The sequence below is a fragment of the Ostrea edulis genome, chromosome 10 (assembly GCF_947568905.1).
Source record: "Ostrea edulis chromosome 10, xbOstEdul1.1, whole genome shotgun sequence".
Taxonomy (NCBI): domain Eukaryota; kingdom Metazoa; phylum Mollusca; class Bivalvia; order Ostreida; family Ostreidae; genus Ostrea; species Ostrea edulis.
Window position 1 is genome coordinate 18,138,369 of NC_079173.1, and position 21,228 is coordinate 18,159,596.

A 21,228-nucleotide genomic window follows, 5' to 3' on the forward strand; every position below is an offset into this window, starting at 1 on the left:
AAATTTGATTACTAGACAATCACTGTGTTAATCAAAAAATAATTCAACTTATAAAAAAAAAAACCCAACAAAAAACTACCTACCTACCGACCCTTAGAAATTTTGAGGTGAAAGTGGAAACCAACATATATTTTTTTTTTTTGGCCTAATATTGACCCTTTTTGGTATAGGATCATGCATTGTTTGCATTGGTAATTTTATGTCAAAACATTTTTGACTTTTTGAAAAGTACTTGCTACACAGACAGAAATATACTATATTGTAGGTGCATCTAGTTATTCATTTAACCATAATTTTATTAATTGATTACAGATTAATAATATTACTTTCTGTTGTGTGACATTGTGATTTGATTTGAACATATTTTATTGTCCAGATGTTATAACAGTAAGATTGAGCACAAGTTCTTATAACTTAGAAGGCCGTCTCCTATATGACAATTGATGACATAAGATAATGTTCAAGAGATCACATAATGATTTGCTTTCATAAAGCAATTATATAGGATTTAAAAATTTGTCAAATTTGTCATTAGATAATGCACTCTTCTCGCATATTTTATGTATATTTCCAAGGCAAGCCGCTATCTTCATACTTGATGCTTTCAAAATCCGTCAGAACTTCACAAAAAAGACATTCTAATATCATTCCATCTCCATTTATGTGTTTGAATAAACATTGTAAAAATATTAATCAGTTTCATATAGGTCCTTTGGACCGGGTGTAAAAACGTATGTTTATTGTCAAATTAATTGTATAACTGTATCATTACACATGTCACTATAATAAACAATTTACTTACTTACTATATGATAAAGTATATTAGTAGATTTGTATGTACATCAGTAGATATGTATGTACAAAAATATAATTTGATTAATATATGCATGTAGTACGTACAAAGTAATCGCTATAAAAATTCCATCAATGACATTGTGATTGAATTAGAAGGAGTGGCATATGTGTTTATATTTCATATAGATAAATAAATATGTGACCGCAGCCTTTATACACAGTATGTAGACAACTCGTTCCGAAGAATATTATGTTACAACACTTGTTGTTCTTACTATGCTTGGAGGCTGATATTTTTGGGGAATTTCAAATAGATTTTTGGAGAAAAAATTAGTAAATTTTCAGTTGTGGATGGTCTGTATTGTACCTGATATGCATGCAAGGACTATCAAGTCAGGTGTAGACTATTGAGCACTGAACCACAAAATGTCAGTGTACAAATTCAACCCTGCAATCCTTCAACATAGATTAGATTTTGTTTCAGATGTTCCTGAAAATTTACCTCTCATTACAATTTGGTCAGTATTGCTGCGGAACAAATCATTCATTTTTCACTCTTAATTTGTGTATTATTCATTGTTTGTTGCTAAAAAAAAAATCTCCAGCTATTTAAAATAAAGTTTTTATGGACCTTGACAGATCTATGTAGCAGAAACTTCTATTTTTATTTTTAGAATATTAAACTAAGCAGCAGATTTTCAAGAGCATTTTTTCTTCTTCATATAATTGGTACCAATAAATGGTACTAATGTCAATGCTACTAAAACGTGTGAGTTAACTTATTTCTTCATTTCCTTTGAAACAGAAAACAGAGGTCAATGTAAAACTTATACGGTACCAATTTTGATGCACCAGATACGCATTTCGACAAATAATGTCTCTTCAGTGATGCTCAACCAAAATGTTTGAAATCCGAAATAACAATGAAGTTTTAGAGCTATTATAGGGAAAAACAGTGTGCCAAGAAAGTGTAGTCAAATGAAATGATGCTCGTTCGTAAAAATTGTTAAGAAAGAATAATTGTTCATCAATATTCAGTGTTAATTTTAAAACATGTGCCATTTATTGGCATGAAAGAATTCTCAATATTTATTCTTTTTTGATTCGATTTTTCCCCTTTGAATGGATATCGGTACTGTTCTCGTGGGGGGGGGGGGGGGGGGGGGGGGGGGGGGGGGGGGGGGGGGGGGGGAACCCACTGGATTTATTATTATCGGTACTCAATTCAAGTAATGTTTTAATAATGTTTTATTTCTCTTGAATGTTTTCCAGGACAATGTAACATTAGACATGGGTTGATGTAATGGAGGTGGATTCTGACCAAGCAGTACCCCTAGTTTCAAGAATGAGTTACTAGTTACACATAAAAGGCAGTGGAGAAAATTCACAATGGCAGAGGCAAGGCCCTCGAAAGGCCCCCTCTTTGGAGCTGTGGACGATCTCTCCATTCCCTCTCCTCCCTCCCCACTAGCCACTCAAACATTCGAGTACAGACACGTACGTGAGAGGAGTAACAGCGAGTCCGATTTGGCCTCAGAGTCACCGGGATTGTTGTCTTACTTGGCGGTGGATAAAAACGTCCTTAACCTTAGTAAGTTTACCAGTGTCAAGGTCAGCTGGGATATTAAGGAGGAGATCGGGGCAGATGATTGGATCGGGCTGTATCAGTCAGGTTAGTTGCCTTCTTTCTGATAAACCTGTCTAATCCGACATTCTTATAATCTGTTTTACTGTTAATTCCAATCTTGTAGCCACTGCAAATTCTGTTTTTCCCATGAACACTATGAATTCCGACCTTGTATTAACTGCAAATTCTGTTTTTCCCCATTAACAATAAAATGTGCAATCAGAAAATCTTTCTATAGAACCTGACACATGATTTGTCTCCCACTTAATATCGGCTTAGACAGGTTTCACTGTATACAGTTTAAGGAGAACATGCTTCTTTGTATTGATCCTCACTGCAGAGCTGCCAACCCTCACAATTTTGGCGTAAGGCTTACGATTTTATTGCCGAAAATACGCCTTTCACTATATATCTTCCAATTTTCGCTTAGTTGACATTTCAAAAGTTTTAGAGCTGCCCGTCATTGGTTTTTACCTTTATAATAAACAAGCCATAGTCGTTACTACGTTTGTTTGCATAGTCTATATATATATACAAAATCTCGATCATTTTACTGCTTTGAAATAAACATTATGGCAGCTGCTACTAAACGTAAGGCATGCATTGATGGAAATAGCAACAATAATCCCCCAAAAAAGAAAACCGAATGAAGCCAGAAATTCAAAGAACACTATGCAAGTAAACATCTATTGGTTTCAAAGTCAGAAAGTGGGAGTTTGTATGCTAAGTATACAATCTGTTTGACAAACTTCAACATTTCTCACGGCGGGGAAAATGACATAAAAAAGTTTGCCAGAATAACTGACACAGTAACTGTAGAATTATGATTTGTACTAATGTAGCAAGATTTTGTACACAAGTTTTAGAAGGTAAAATCAATAAAAGATGTATAAAATTTGACTTTCTAAATTCTTCAGTTGTAAAATCATTTATTGCTTGACAATTAGTATGTCTAAATTCATTAAATTTGGATTTGAAATATGCTTAAAATTGCTCAGGTTACATATTTATTCATAAAAGTTCTCCAGCGGCCCCCACCTTACTATTTTCCATTTCATAGTGTTGGCAGCCCTGTCACTGTTAGGGATAAAGGCCCTGGTACAATGTTGATAGCTTGTGCAGTAGAAACCTGGCTATGATAACCTTTTAGTTTTAAGTGTAAGTCAATCAAATCGGACAGAACCTGTATTCTATGTAATATTTTATTGTAAGGTATACCTCCCTAAAATGGCTGAAATATTGCCAAAAGGACGTAAAACCGTAATCAATCAATTTGCATGATAAGGTAGACATGATGTAACTTGAATTCTAAAAAGCCACAAAAAATTATAAGCATTAATCACAGAACATTGCTTTTTGTTTTGGATATCGTGGTTATGCAAGCATTTGTTACATATGTACATAAATTTAGGAAACAAATGTTAGAATCCAAATGAATGGGTGTGTGGGTCCCTTATACAGATTTGTAGGTTGTACAACAACAGCATTAACTTAATGTCATCTTTTTTCTTTTTTGCACACAGGCGAGACAGATCCCTCCAAGTTTTTGGACATGAAAAATCGTGGAGGCAATGGTGGCCAGACCGGAGATTTACAGTGGGATTTATCTGATATCACACATAACTTTACAACAGGTAACCGTGGTAACCAGAGCTGTAAACAGACAGATAATTGAATTTCTTTAACTTTTAATAGTTCTTTTTGTTTATAACACCAGAAATGAAATTGGTTGGAGTTATTTCTCATCATGTGTCTTTTTATTTATGTTAAACAAATGATAACAAATTATGTAAATGATTTTTTTTAAAAGGATAATTTTGGAAGGGGTGGATATAGGGATGCTCGCCCCCTTACTTAAAAGTCTCTGTGGATCCCTAAAATTCAAACTCTGATCACCCACTTGGTGACTGTAAAATTCTGTTTGTAATTTTTCCTGCTTTCTGAGTCTTATTTAGTCAAAGTAAATCAGACACCACCTTCAACCGTTTGCGACTAGTCTCCTTCTGCATCCAACATGGTGCAAATTTTGACAGTGTTTTTTGCTAGGTATATTTATTGTTTTGTTCATGACTTTTTTTCACCCCTAAAACATTTTTAGCAAACAGATTTAACAAACTTTTAAGATTTAGATATTCTACAACATTTCTGAACTATATCATTTATTTTAAAAGTTGTTTCATATACAGAACCACGAAAATTAATGTTTAAGAAACGTCCATGGTTCAGAATGTCGTAATATAAACAATTTTTCTACGCGGGTTAACTTAAAGCATGAATTTGTGGTATCCAGGACCTATAATATACATTCGTTACAGAACAAGGTAATTTACATGATTTTATTTATTATTGTAACATGAAATTTAAAGAATATTGATTTGGATGTGGGCTAATTGGTTTTAATGTGGGTACCTAAAATTGTAAACTTAGCACCCACCTGGCCGCCAAGAATTTCAGTGAATTTTCCTTTCTGAAATAGATTTTGAAACAAAAGCAATGATGCAGTGTGTAGATTCTATATGTTTTGTGTTACTGTTAAGCGTAGTAATATTTGGGTATGAATTCAAGTCCGTTACTCTGTCTGTTTGTCCATTGTCACTATAGAACTTTGTAAAATTCTGGAAGAGAATGGATATATTTAGCTTGCATATATTCCTTTTCCTATTTGTGATGGTCATTTAATATATATATTATTATATAATATATACCATGAGAACGTCAATATTTAGCAATATATAATACAGTTGAACACCGATATCTCGAATACCATGGATATGTCGAAGTGATTTGGAAGTCCCAGCCACTTGTTCTTTATTACCCTTAATATTTCGAATCCTCGGATATCTCAATTTTTTTTACTTGGTCCCATCGATTTCGAGATAATGAGGTTTAACTGTATATAAATACATGTGATATATATTATGATTGAATAATTCTAAACTTTCTGACTTGCTAAGATTCATCAAACTTGAAAAAACAAATGTTATATTCACCATGTTCACCTCCACATGCCTTGGAGGTGACTATGATATTTGATTAAACCAACATTTGACTTAAAGTGAATTTGAAATAAACAAAGTATGATTAAATGTTTGGTTTTGGTTGTCGGAAGTCCAAATAAAAACTTGCATCTGTAATATATTTCAAATAGGTCTGGCACTCTAGCTGCATACAAAGATGGAAATATGACCAGTAATCATTTTGTAGGACTTAGTAAATGGTTTCCATATTCCATATAATTTAATCATATAATATTATAAAAGAATTAATTGACAACAATTATTGGTCAACACAATGTTTTAGCCACCCTCGAAATTCGCCTCAGCACTCGCCCTCTGGACTTTGTGAATATGCTTGGGTAACTAAAACATTGTATTCATATCAGAAGTATTAAAATCAGTCAGGGGCGTACTACAAAACAATTTTCAAAAATAACTCAAAATGAGTTATATTTTTTTTTGGTCACAATGAGTTATTTCTCTTTGCTCCCTATTGCTCCCGTCCTTCACCAATATTACTCTTTTCTTCATTAAAAACTCAAACAGGTTATTTTTAGTTAACGTATTTATGTTATTTTATGTCACCCTCCTTCACTTCAAAACATGTCTGGGGAAAGCAAGACTAAAGATGTTTTTGCCCAAGTTTTATGAATTCAATATATGGGCAGAAATTACTTGTAAGAAATAAGAATACATTTTTCATGTTAACACACCGAGTCATGTTGAAACGATGTAAGAATTGAATTCAGGAAGTACGTAAGTATCATGTTTATGTTTACATGTGAATGGTCAGGTTGAACAGTAATGATCAGGGTGATATTAACATGGTCAGTTTTATGGTTTGACAAGTTGACATTTATGAACCTTTATGACATCCTGGGCTGATTATAGTACAACCTACAAATATAACCAATCTATATTTAGAAAGTAAATCAGTTCAATTCTTCTACAGTTGATTTTGAAATTTTTATGATCTAATTTGATATTGACACAAGTAATACATTGATGTAATTTGAAATTCACACAGGTGAAATGTTTATGTAATTTGAAATTGACACAAGTAAAAATGTTGATGTAATTTGATATTGACACAGATAAAATGTTGATCTATAATTTGATGTTGACACGGGTAAAATGTTGGTGTAATTTATATTGTTACAGGTAAAACATTGATCTTAAATTCATATTGACACAGGTGAAACAAAGATTTGCTTCAAATACTACTTGGGCAGTAATCAAGATCTTGTGGCTACAAGTCCCTCGGTCAAAGTGGTCAAACCGACGTCCCCACAGGTTTGTTAATTGTTTCTTATTTGGTCTAAATTACTATTGTGGTGTGATTAGCATCAGGAACTGTTTTACTCATGAATACATGTATATATCAATGATACTTAGAACCTGCGATTATAATCCAAAAAGAAAGAGTTGAAGGGGTAGTGATGGTCGTTTTGTGGAAATTTTTCAAAACAATCAAAATAAGTGCAAATGACTCGTGCAAGTCATTTTCTATAAAATATAATTTAACTATAATTTTATGCATTTATTTCCAAATTTAAAATGATTATAATCTTACAAATTATGTCTCCTGAATTTTTGCCTCCTGGACAAAAATTCAATCTGCTATACAAGTTGGCTCCTAGTGTAACATCTGACAAACATGAGGTCATTTCAAAGTTGAAAAATATTCATATATCTTTTTTAAATTATATTAGAAAGGAATAAGTTGATTTGGGGTGAGGGAAAAATTTCACCAAAATGAGCTTTACTATCTTTTTGAAATCACTCAGTCAAAATAATTAAAACAGAATAAGAAAGTAAATAATTATTGAAATTGAATGTATAGATTTTGCCCAAGTTTTATGATTACATGTTCAGACATTACTTGTAAGAAATAAAAACACATTAATTTTATTATGTTAACCAGTGTTAACATATGGAGTAATTTTGAAATTTGTCTTAAGAATTGAATTTAGAAAGTATGTAAAACTACACATGATCTTGAGAATTTGCCATTCCTGGATCAAAGAGTTAGTTAATTAAAAAGTTTGTTTAAGAGATAATTGATTAACTAATAAGCAACTGAAACTCTAATTGTGAAAACAAACTTGAACCTTGCATGTAGAAAGTATATATCTAGGGATTGCCTGCTCCAAAAAGATTTCTTTTTATTGATTCAAGATTATCTCATTTTATGAAATTCTGGTATACATTCTAAAAGAAAAGTAATTAATTTCTTAGAATTGTCATCGAATAGATTTATTGTCATATATATATGTACCATTAATCCAATGGCAGAACGTATTGATTTTTTAGATCACTGGAAATAAGTTTTTTTTCCTTATGTTTAATAGAAAATTAGTGTTATTAACAACAGTGTAATGGAAAATTATTTTTATCAAAACTTTCATAAATGTGTATTAAGTTTGCAATATTTATGGATTTTGTATTACTAAATGTATTAATATACAGTGTACTTGCATACTTACTCTAATCAACTCATTACTTACAAGTCAGCTCTTTTGAATATATATGCATTAGATATGCTATATATATATAAACATGTCTTTCTGAAAATTAAATAATGGCTTGAGAACCAGATTGATAACTTTTTGTAACCTATATTTTGAATATATATATATATTACATATAATTATGTATATACATGTATACAGTGTAACTGTTTTTAATCAGGAGGCAACTGTTAAAAATGGAATAGCTGGGAGAGATATAAACAGAAAGATCAAAGTGAAGATTACAGGTAACCGTAACATCATACCTGTGTTTTCTCATATAACAATAGGACATCATACCTGTGTTTTCTCATATAACAATAGGATATCATACCTGTGTTTTCTCATATAACAATAGGATATCATACCTGTGTATTCTCATATAACAATAGAACATCATACCTGTGTTTTTTTCTCATATAACAATAGGACATCATACCTGTGTTTTCTCATATAACAATAGGATATCATACCTGTGTTTTCTCATATAACAATAGGATATCATACCTGTGTATTCTCATATAACAATAGAACATCATACCTGTGTTTTTTTCTCATATAACAATAGGATATCATACCTGTGTATTCTCATATAACAATAGGATATCATACCTGTGTTTTCTCATATAACAATAGGATATTATACCTGTGTTTTCTCATATAACAGTAGGACATCATACCTGTGTTTTCTCATATAACAATAGGACATCATACCTGTGTTTTCTCATATAACAATAGGATATCATACCTGTGTATTCTCATATAACAATAGGATATCATACCTGTGTTTTCTCATATAACAATAGGACATCATACCTGTGTTTTCTCATATAACAATAGGATATCATACCTGTGTTTTCTCATATAACAATAGGATATCATAACTGTGTTTTCTCATATAACAATAGGACATCATACCTGTGTTTTCTCATATAACAATAGGATATCATACCTGTGTTTTCTCATATAACAATAGGATATTATACCTGTGTTTTCTCATATAACAATAGGATATCATAACTGTGTTTTCTCATATAACAATAGGATATCATACCTGTGTTTTCTCATGTAACAATAGGATATCATACCTGTGTTTTCTCATGTAACAATAGGGTTCAGGATTAAAGTATCATGCCCATCTTGTTTCATCTTTAAATGGTGTTCACAAAAAGTTCATAGATCATTGATCCCGTGGGGATCCGGGTTAGAATTGGTCCTCAGTACCTCCTGCTTGTTGAGAGGCAACTAAATGGGGCGGTCTTTTGGATGAAACTGCAAAAACCGAGGGCCTGTGTCACAGTATGAGAACATATTTTTTTTAACATTCATTATAAAGTGGTAAGAAATTATAATTTAGCTGTATGCAGTTTATTCTCTTCTTGCAGACATTGAGGCTGTGAATCTTAAGAAGGGAATGTTCTTTAACCCGGATCCGTATGTGAAGATGTCTGTTCTCCCTGGAAAGATGTGTCCGAAGATGAGTCACCATCTTCGAGAGATTCGGACCAGCGTGTGTAGTTCTACCACTAGTCCAGTCTGGAGGGGACAGGTGAGTGTTGTATGTTGCAGTTCTGGCATTAGATTAGAGAAAGGTGAGGATGTGGGTGGGGAGGGTGTGTGTGTGTGTGTTAATGTTATGTGCCAGAGGGGATGCAATTAGCAAAGGGTGCAATTTTTAACCAAAAAAAACCTCATGGCATACTGTGAAATCATTTTAATTCGTGGGGGCCAATGTTCGTGGGTAAGCAAAATTTTGCTGGTGTGTGGGGACGTAATTTCGTGGGTGAGCGATACGATGTCACTAGGAGAGATAACTTTACTTGGTTTAAAAAAGATGTTCGTGGACACGTAAATTTGTGGGTAAGAGTGACCCACAAAATTCATGAACATCAATCCCCCATGAACAATGATGATTCCACGGTAAACCAACGAATAAAACCAGCTGCTAGTGAAAAGGCAGATTTGTGGTGATCAATATCAGATTGGTATTGATTTTTCCGTTGTAGTGAGTTTAGAGGGAGGAGGGGAGGGGATTGGGGGGGGGGGGGGGGATATGGAGACTATTTTGTGGTGTGATTTGTAATAACTGGAAAAGTTTTAGTGATTTTCTGAAATAATCACAGGAAGTAAGCACTTAAGTAAACAAGAGTATAAGTTTGTTCATGATATACATGACAAAAACAGGACCTCAGTTATGCTCTTAAAATATGTACACTGTAGGTTATGTTAAACATGCATACAAATTATACACAACAAACAATAGAAAACAAAATGAAACCTGTTGACATGCATATCATGGAGACATACAAATAAAGATTTTTAATGTAGAAAATGAGGACACGACTAGAAAATTGTCTGATGGTTGAAGGTTGTTGTATATTGTGTTAAATGTATTATTTTCAATTTTATAATTTAGCAGTGATTAAGCTGTCCTGAATGATATGTTTAACGCTACCTGCATGTTTAGGATTCATTAAAATCACAGTTTTTCAAAGAGAAAGCAGTCCTTATTTACAACCTGATTAAAACCAGATCTTTGATCCGCTCCAATATTCTGATTTCGCAATACAAGGATCTGAAGACATCCTGTATAGTGTTTAATCAGCATGTACTTGATGATCTACGGTCATCCAATCAAATGCTTATACAAGAACCAATCAAACTTATTCTTACATGTTGAATTCAGCATTTATGGTTCTCTCAGAAGTCATTATCCGGAACACTTTGGGATTCACTGTAACTGATTCCTACCACCAACAATTTTGTCGGCGATGATTTGATTGGTTTATTTAATATTCATTCTGATGTGACCCTATACAGGATTTCTTCAGATCTTTGTATTAGTGACACCAGAATATTGTAGCAGATCAAAGATCTGGTGTTAATCAAATTGTCCTTAATCATCAATAAAATTTAAGATTATTTTTGGCAACAAAACATGGACTATGTATATAGCATACAATCTTAGCTGAAATTGATCTCTTGAAATTCTGTCCAGGGAACTATATTGCTCTGAATTATATAATCGGCTAATTAATATTATGCATACATTGCTTTCAGTTTCTCTAATTAGATGCATTTTTATCAGTATTAAAATGATTTCTATGAAACTTTTGTTGTTTAATTTTCCCCTCCTCCTTAAAGGTTTTGAATGTTTAAACATAGGATTACTTTCAGGCAGCCTTAATGGTACTTAGTATCAATTAACTAACACTGAATTCTCTAGTATGTAATACTAATGAGCAACATTCCCTGACTTATGATTGCATCGAACAGATCACCAGGCCTAGTTATTGAAAATCAATAGCTGAATGAGCAATGAATTATATGCAGAATATCATACTGTTATAAAGTTTGTGTGGGGAATTTGTCTTTCCTTTTATTTTTAGTTGATAATCCCACTCAGAATTAAATTGATTATGATATTGAGTAATTTTTTCTTTATTTCAGTCTTTTTCCTTTGAGTCTGTGCCAACTGATATCCTGGATTTTGAAATCAAGGATAAATTTTCTAAAAGTCGGCCAACAATCAACCGATTTCTGGGAAAAGCCACACTTGCGGTTCAGAGGGTGATAGACAAGACGGAACGAGAGTAAATATTCTACAGTTTATTGATAAAACTAATTGTGTGAAAGTTAACAGTTTTAGTATCGTTTTACAGGGGTGTATATTAACATTTGTGTTTACTAACTCTTGGGGAGTAGATTTAGCAGTGAACTATCTAAAGTCGCAATTCATCTAACTCACTTCGTGAGCAGATTTTTTTATCAGACTTATTCATTACAAATCATATCCGGTTTGGTATTTTATATGCACATTTGTCTCCTATTAAACGCTTGTCTGACTATAACAACCAAGTAGATCAGTGTCAGGTATTTGCATCAGAATGACTGGTGATTGAGACGTGTGACCTGACATTCCAGGGGAAGCAAACCCGATCAAAAGGACTTCAGACACAAAAAGTTATTTTCATAACTTCAAAATTAAATGTTGAAAAAAGTTTTTCTTTGAGAAGATGCATGGAAAATAGGCTATATTTTATTAGACATATCAGTAATTAGGAATATTTAATGAATGTTAAAATACTCAAATTCCTTCATTGAAGTGAATGAGTGCAGGTTCCTGAACGTTGCAATTTCAGTAGCCCAATTGACTACCAAAGGTATTGAACTTGTCTGCGACCCTGTATTATTGAAGACTTTTAGTATGAACTCACTGAAGGTTGGACCAAAGTTGTTTACATAAAATTTGGATTTGAGTTAAAGATCATTGTGCAAGTACTCTAGCTAATGAAAGGATGTATTTTGCTGTAAATTAGGAAGAAAATGGTGTTGAAATATACTTCTCAACTAAACTCAGTTTTGGATATGCATGCACTGCAGGGGTGTTAGTTCCAATAAGACAGTTCTAGTTTCACGTGGGGCCCATTAAAGGGATTTAGGAATTTATGTAAATATGGCAGCTTCCAGAGGCCTACCCATCTGAGTAAAAGTCAATCAATTATAGATCAGTATTGAAGATTGAAGTTATTACATGTCTGAAGAGGAAAAGTGACATAGTATTTCATTACCACATCGATCGTTTGTATGACTCAGAAAAAATATCCATGATTGATTAAGTGACTGTGTATTTTAAATATCGTGCATGTGTTGAATATTTACAAAAGATAAAAAATGCATTAAAGTGATACAACCTGAAAATAGAATGCTTTAGTTGGTGTCCAACCTTATCATGATACAGCATACAGAACTGAAACAGATCAACTGGTGACCTATCAGACATTTTGTAATGTTACAAAGCATGAAATTGACCTCAGTAAACAAACATGACCTCAGTAAACCACACAAGCGGTTGTGAATGACCAGGATGAGGAAGTAATGTTATATAGAGTGAGTAAGGCCATCCTCCTTGGCGTGCTTCTGATGATGCTGCGTTGTAACACTTCCTCATGGTAAGATCAGGATAGTAAGACTCACTAGGTATTCCCAACACCGTGTATTGGGTGTGGAAGTTAGATTAGTATTAGGGAGTATTTTAGGTAAGTCTAGCTTTGAAATGAAGATAGTGATGTTTCATGTGGGACCAGATAGATGCCTTGTTAGTTTGTTGTACGTCACACCGTTTTAAAAACCAGGTGCTTTAAAGTTAGAGGTGTAACTTTAAGACAATATATATATTGACTGCAAGTGTGTGTGATATGTTATTGTGTCGTCAGTGTAATATCGAGTTATATTTTGTCATTTATTTGGAATTATTCTTCATGTGGCATAAGTTTGAATGTGATTAGAGGTGTGACTTTATGATTACGAGTCTGTATGGTACACATCATCAGTGTTATATAATGATACAGTTATATTTTGACATTTGGAATTATTCTTTGTGTGACATAAGTTTAATGTTTTATAACCCCTAATAGTCTAGTGACTTTCAGTTGTTACTCCTATCATGCCTATACAGTTAATGAACTACATTGTACATGTTGATACAGGAGGCTGTGTGTTTTTTATCTTGGAAGTGATACTAAATGTACGAAGTACCACTATAAACTAAACCACAGAAAATGTAGAAATCTTGAATTATTAAAGTCGTGAAAACTGTATTGTGATGTATTTCATATCACATGTTTGTATCAAGTGTTCGAAATTGGTTTCAAACTTGGTATAGACCACGGGTCTATGCCAAAACAAGATGACATAGACCTTATCAAATTTGCATAGACCGCAAAATTGAAAAAAAGTAACAAAAATTTAAAACATTATTATTTACTTCTAATGTACTTAGAAAGCTTATTTTCTTTCCATTTCCATAACAATGTCCTCCTTTCCTCATAACGTTTATCAGACATCAACTTTTGGGATAACTCTATTGCTTTAAACCTAGAAAATCGGCATAGACAATTTGGTCTATCCCAATTACAATTGGCATAGACCAGTGTCATTTGATATAGACTCGGTCTATGGTTAATTTCGAACACCGCGCCGTATCATGATTCGTATCGTGAGGTAGCCTATGATACTCGGTCGCCTAGCATGTTTTCATAATATTGTGTTAAAAATAAATTTTCGTTGTTTTCTCGGTTATTCCAGATCAACAAACTGGAAGAAAATAAAATCTAGATTTTCACGAGATTATTCTACCAAGAAACTATTCTTATGCCCACCATTGAAAAGGAGGGGACATATCGGTTTGCATCTGGGTATCTGTCTGTCAATTGGATGCTAGACAAAGTCACTGGTGTCGTCTCAAAATCTTGAAAACCCTTTCCTGAACAAGCATTAAACTTTGTATACTGGTTGCTTTAAAGAGTAGATGACAGATATTGATTTTGAGGTCACATGGTCAAAGGTCAAACTACTCGGGGTATATGTGAATCCTTTGCTTTATAGACATGAAACTTGATACCCCCATTTTTTTCTCTATCATTATAGACAGCCAAAATTTATAAGTTTTCAATTTTCATATTGTCACGGTTCATCGGGGGGGGGGGGGGGGGGGGGGGGGGGGGGGTTGAAGGAAGTACATACATGTTTCTAAAACATTTCTTGTTTGTCAGATTTATGCAGTGCTTGGACATAGATATGTATTGATATTTTGATATTCATTAAACAGGCCAGCAGAGTTTAGTCTTGATTTAACAAAGAGAACACCCACAGACACTGTCAGTGGTTCCCTCAAGTTTGGTGCCGATGTCATTGACCTCGAGTGCAAATCAGGTTAGTATGCAAGGCTGAATATTTCTATAGTGTACAATCATGATCTTGAGGAATGGTTTGAACATGTGTCTATATTTATAGGTATATACAGTTTTACATCACAGAAAAAAATAATATGTCTAATAATACACACATGACAATTCTGATTTCAATACTTTGTACAATCATATAAAGTGTACTTTGATGAAGTATAGTTTGATTTATTTAAATGTGAAACCATATTTTTTATTATTTTCTATTTGATCACTGTTAATTTACATGTATATTCTTAACAATTTCAAAATACAACTGATACTTTTTTTGTAAAAAAAAAAAATTAATTTGTGTTTTAGTCTATTATACAGTATTATATTTATGTAGATATACCATAAAACACATTTTATTTGTGAGAACATTATTTAAACCTAATTTTGTGGAACTTGTCATTCGAGAAAATTTAGGTCTTGTGAATAAATTCTAAAATATAAAAGATTTAAGCAATAAATGATAATTTGTGAAAGTTACGTTTCCTGAATAAATACATCATTGTATCCTCGCGAAAACAAGGTCCCGCGAAATAAAAGTGATCTAGAGTATTAATTTAATTTAAAAGTGCTTAGTAAGTATATGGATGTGATATAGCTTTCAGTTGCCTTCTTAAACTGATAACTACATATGTATATAGATTATGCAGGGCAGTTAATTATAATGTGTATATTTAGGGGTACCAGATTCTCCTAACAACAGTAGAAGAGAATTTCAAGCAAAATCATGTCAAGAAAATGGATCTATGGAAAATGCAGAAACTGTGTCTGAAAATGGATCTGTATCAAAGAACGATTCTCTAGATGACCAAGAGGATTCTGGGATATCCCTGACTCAGTTATTAAGGGACCGTATCAGTGGTGACATTGAAGACAGTGAAATAAATGAGGCTGAAAGTGACAGTATTCAAAATGGAGGGGAGGATACCAGTTTACCAAGTGTACCAGACATAGTGTGTAATTATTCTGAGGATACGGAGGAAATTCAGGTTGAGGAATCAGATCAGGGTGGAACATGTGATATTAGTTCAGGATTGTCGTCCATTGTGCCATCAAGTGGAGATAACTCGAGTGGCTCTGATGTTTCCCCGCAGACAGTGAGTGCGAATGGTGATACCTCACCAGAGTTTTTGAATTGTGCCAGAAGCAAACAGGATGAAGGTCCTGAATTGTTAGACAGCTCTTTAGACAGTGAAGTGAATTTAGTCATGAACGATTTACCCCCCAAACCACCTGTACTCCCGCCACGGACCTACAAAGCTCCACCACTACCCCCAAGGTACCGCATGTCAGATGCCCCACCCCTTCCTCCGCGTACGCCCGAGAGAGGAGAAAGACCTTCATTTCCTGTTACTGGTGTGGGGATTGTCCAAATTCCACCAGATAGTGGTTCAGAGTCAAGGTCAGAGCCACCAACACCTAGACCTCCAAGTGCAGACAATTCAAGGTCATGTCACAGCTTGGAACCCCCACCTCTACCACCTCGCACATACAGCCCAATCACAGTGTCTCAAACGAGTCCTCAACAGCACCAAGAGGAAGGAGAGGAAACGAGTATAAACAGTACAATGAATTCTGGAACTTCTCAGGAGGGGGCTGAAGAACCTGATTCCTTAGCCCCAACTCGGGCTGGTGCACAGGAGGCGGAAATCTCTATTCAGTCGGCAGATTCTACGGATGAGGTGGACAGTCCAAAGAGATCTCGTCCGAAGACGTCAAGATCTGAATTGGAAATGCATAATACACCGAAAAGCATTGTGACTAAATTACCAGCTAGGCAAATGTCGAACAATAGCACTGTGTTTTCCCAAGTATCCATGTTACCTTGCATCGAGTCCGCAGTGTCACCTGACAGACTCAGAAACTCGAGTCCAGTGAGCCGATCTGTGGAATGCAGTCCGAGAACTAGTCCAAGTCCTTCTATGCAAACTTCATACAGTGATTCAGTGGCTGAACAAAGGAAATATGCAAGTCGACACAGCATAGCTGCACCTTGTGAGAGGAACTTCAGAAATAATGACATATTTGTCTCGACCCCAGTGAGGGCCCCCCTGGATAGGTCCAGTAGTTCAATATCAGACTCGGGAACACCACCCCGCATAATTCCTAGAAATTCACGAAGTCGTGTTTTAAGTGAGGAGGAAAAACAACACAATCGAGAACAGATTGTCCAACAGTTACAACTGTGGACTCAAAAACAAAAAGACAAATCTAAACCGGACTCTGAGGAGGACTCCGGTGCTGTCTTAACTACCGACATTGGTTGTGAAACCCACACCTCCAGTGATAAAGCAGAGAAACCATATGGTTCGGCAGCAGGTAATACTGCCACACCTAGCAACTCGCCCAGACCACTGACAAGCACAGGCAAACCATCGAGTGTCAAGCCAGGCTCCAATAGGCCAGAGTCAGACCCACGGTCAACGGTGTGGCAGCTCAGGCAATCAACCAACAGAATAGAACCCAAACCACCCACTTCAAAAGGTAAGGAAAGGTATATGTCTGTAAAAGGTAAGGTATGGGAATGTATCTGTAAATGTAAGGTAGTGTATCTGGAAAGGTATCTAAAAAAGTTAATTTCGAACCCTGTTCCTTAGCCAAAGGTTTACGATCCACTCCGCTTCTCAACAACCCTTGGCTCGGAAGGATTTTCGTCTTTGAGTGGCGTCCTCTAGCGGATGGAGAAAACAAATTCTGTTTGGACTACATCATGATCAAGCAATGAAAATGCGATTTTCAACTACACTTTATGTGTTCAAATAAAAATAGCTGCGCCCAGTGAGTTACACGATGTTATATGCAAAGCCTCATGGCATAATCTACACACCGCCATGCTGTATGGAGACTATGAAAAGTTATTAAATGGAAGTGTTTTGAAGACAATGACTATCGTCTTGCACGTGGTGTACTGTAACATGCTATCTGATTAGATGCAGGGGACTTGGCCTGCATCCAATCACATGCAGGAAATTGTTGTCATAAAAATCGTGCTAACGCGCAGCCAAGGGTTGTAGAGAAATGGAGCGGATCGTAAACTCTTGGCTAGCGAAGATGTAAAGAAGTACACATGCAGTGTTATGATAATTTTAAAGCAAAATGTACAGTACAGTATGTGTTGCACATTGAATCTGAAGTAATATAAGCAAAAGCTCAAACAGTTAATGGCATTGAGGTACATGTGAATGTTGTGGCTATTTCAGAGGGTAGCCAATCACCACTGCCAAAAATTCCAGCCAGAAAGAGATACCACAGAGTTGACCCACCTCCAGGTGACCAGCCTCTCCCCGCAGGTAAGTGGACAACACTACCTTTCACTTCCCCTCTCAAGATTTTCTGTTTGGTACGGGTTTAGTTCTGTCCACTTTTCTCTTTCAGGTGATGTATTTGAATACATTTTTATGCCCCTGAGATCGAAGATCGGGGAGCATATTGTTTTTGTCTGTAATTCTGTCTGTAACTTTAACCTTGCTAATAACTTTTGAACAGTAAGTGATAGAGCTTTGATATTTCACATGAGTATTCCTTGTGACAAGACCTTTCCGTGGGTACCAACATTTTTGACCCAGTGACCTTAACCTTGGAGTTTGTCCTACTTTTTGAATACTTTAACCTTGCCAATGACTTTTGAACAGTAAGTGCTAGAGCTTTAATATTTCACATGAGTATTCCTTGTGACAAGACCTTTCCATTGGTACTAAACCTATCGACCTTGACATTTGACCTACTTTTAAAAAACTTGACATTGGTCATAGCTTCTAAATGGTAAATATTAGAGCTTTCATATTGTATATGATCATTTCTTGTGGCAGGATCTTTCTACTGGTACCAAGATATTTGTCCTTGTGACCTTGGCCATCTTTGGAATTGGCCATTATTGGTGGCATTTGTGTTTCACAAACACATCTTGTTATTTATCATTTGGTTCCTATCCATTGTATTGTGTGAACCAAACACTTTACAGATTATTTTATAGTCCCTATATGTATGCTTTTTCTTTTGTTCAGGTTGGGAAGCCCGTGTAGATAGCCATGGCAGGATCTTCTACATAGACCACACCAACAGAACAACCACCTGGCAGAAACCGCAGAGCGGTCAACGAACGATACAGCGACGCCCCACCATCAGCTCGGAACAGCGACAGCAGCTGGACAGAAGGTACTGCAGTGTAATGATGGATCACCGACCAATTTTAAAATTTTATTGATTTCATTGGTGAGGAAGACCACAATGTCAAGTAATCAAACAAGTATATGCAATGAACCAAGTATGCTTTTTGTTGAAGACAAAAAAAATAGAGAGTAACTGCATGACTTTAGATTTCTGTGTCATCGAACACTTGTGTTTTTCTTTATAAAACCATGAATTTTAATGCTAGTGAAAATCAAAAGACACAATGATTTAGCATGTATTAGTTTTTAGTTCCTGATATTGGAAATATATTGAAATTTTATCAAATATTTATTCGGTATATACATACAAATATATGTATATACCAGGGATAACCCATGAAAGCTCTAAAGCTATCATTTCCATTTGGGTCCTTTGATGCACAGATGTTGACACTAGGGGGTCATTTATGTGGGAGGAAACCGGAGTACCTGGAGGAAACCCAGATGTCTGAGCAGGCGACCATCATACCCTCTCACATACAACCCACTGCTGATCATGGGGATCGAACTCGGGTCACAGTGGTGAGAGGCAAATTGCTACCCGGACACCCATGTTCAGAAACGTTCTCTCTCAGGGTTTTTTTTTTGGGGGGGGGGGGGGGGGGGGGGGGGGGGCTCAAGTTTTGTATAACCTGACAATTCTCTACAACTTTGTCTATTTTGGCCTTTCCAGCATTGAAGATTCTAGTTCAGAGATCCTAGTTCAGAAATGTACTGTAGTGTCTTGAGTATCAATGATATAATCAGTGAAAAACATAATGAGAGGAGGATTTGTACAGACAGATAAGGAATATAGCATGAATCAAATCAGAGGCATTTTACCCACATTTGTAAGGTTTATCAAGCTCATTTGACTTTACCCTCTCCTCTATATGTTACTGTTGCCTGTTTCTGCTGATATTCAGCGACATGCCAAGCTAATAATGGGCAGTACTGTTGATATAATCCTGACTTGTATGCATTGTTTTTTCTGTGGGGTTTGTCTGTCTGTGTGCGCGTTTCAGTTCAGTGGATTCTGAGGTTATAATGACTAAAAATTGAATGCTTCAGGTATCAGAGTATTCGTCGAACAATCAACCAACCAAGATCTGAACAGGATGCTTCAGCAGAAAGTACTTCATCAGGTAAGTTTAAACCAGATAATGTAATAAACAACCAGATAGTGTAATAAACAACCAGATAGTGTAATAAGCAACCAGATAGTGTAATAAACAACCAGATAATGTAATAAACAACCAGATAGTGTAATATACAACCATATAGTGTAATAAACAACCAGATAGTGTAATATACAACCAGATAGTGTAATAAACAACCAGATAGTGTAATAAAGAACCATATAATGTAATATACAACCTGATCATGTACATGTAATAAACAACCAGATAGTGTAATATACAACCTGATCATGTAATAAACAACCAGATAGTGAAATATACAACCAGATAGTGTAATAAACAACCAGATAGTGTAATACACAACCAGAGAGTGTAATATACAACCAGATAGTGTAATCTACAACCAGATACTATAATATACAACCAGATCATGTAATAAACAACCAGATAGTGTAATAAACAACCAGATAGTGTAATATACAACCAAATAGTGTAATAAACAACCAGATAGTGTAATATACAACCAGATAGTGTAATAAACAACCAGATACTATAATATACAACCAGATAGTGTAATAAAGAACCAGATAATATAATAAACAACCAGATAGTGTAATAAACAACCAGATAGTGTAATATACATGTACAACCAGATAGTGTAATATGCAACCAGATAATATAGTAAACAACCAGATAGTGTAATATACAACCAGATAGTGTAATAAACAATCAGATTGTGTAATATACAACCAGATAATGTAATAAATAGCCAGATAGTGTAATATACAACTAGATCGTGTAATAAACAACCAGATAATGTAATATACAACCAGATAGTGTAATAAACAACCAGATTGTGTAATATACAACCAGATTGTGTAGTAAACAACCAGATAGTGTAATATACAACCAGATAGTGTAATATACAACCAGATAATATAATAAACAACCAGATAGTGTAATAAACAACCAGATAGTGTAATATACAACCTGATCATGTAATAAACAACCAGATAGTGTAATAAACAACCAGACAGTGTAATAAACAACCATATAATGTAATAAATAACCATATACTGTAATAAACAACCAGATAATGTAATAAACAACCATATACTGTTATAAACAACCAGATAGTGTAATACACAACCAGATAGTGTAATAAACAACTAGATAATGTAATAAACAACTAGATGATATAATAAACAACCAGATCGTGTAATGTTGTAAACATCCAGATGGTGTAGCATTGTAGATCAACCAGAAAGTGTGATAT

General features: G+C 34.7%; 1 protein-coding gene across 3 annotated transcripts in view; it reads left to right on the forward strand.

The window, feature by feature from the left end:
* LOC125665233 (E3 ubiquitin-protein ligase HECW2-like) overlaps window positions 1–21,228 on the forward strand; it is a 41,916-nt gene that overhangs the window by 3,261 nt on the left and 17,427 nt on the right. The window contains exons 2-12 of one of the 3 annotated variants that reach the window (XM_048897877.2): window positions 2,068–2,467; window positions 3,946–4,056; window positions 6,614–6,711; window positions 8,110–8,176; window positions 9,314–9,477; window positions 11,379–11,521; window positions 14,539–14,642; window positions 15,344–17,149; window positions 17,866–17,955; window positions 18,670–18,820; window positions 19,885–19,958. In XM_048897877.2, coding sequence (XP_048753834.2) covers window positions 2,185–2,467; window positions 3,946–4,056; window positions 6,614–6,711; window positions 8,110–8,176; window positions 9,314–9,477; window positions 11,379–11,521; window positions 14,539–14,642; window positions 15,344–17,149; window positions 17,866–17,955; window positions 18,670–18,820; window positions 19,885–19,958 — 3,091 coding nt within the window. In that variant the 5' untranslated portion in view covers window positions 2,068–2,184. Of the gene's footprint in view, window positions 1–2,067; window positions 2,468–3,945; window positions 4,057–6,613; window positions 6,712–8,109; window positions 8,177–9,313; window positions 9,478–11,378; window positions 11,522–12,831; window positions 12,881–12,976; window positions 13,038–14,538; window positions 14,643–15,343; window positions 17,150–17,865; window positions 17,956–18,669; window positions 18,821–19,884; window positions 19,959–21,228 lie in introns of those variants that run through there. The other 2 variants (XM_048897881.2, XM_048897880.2) reach the window with 2 other exon arrangements.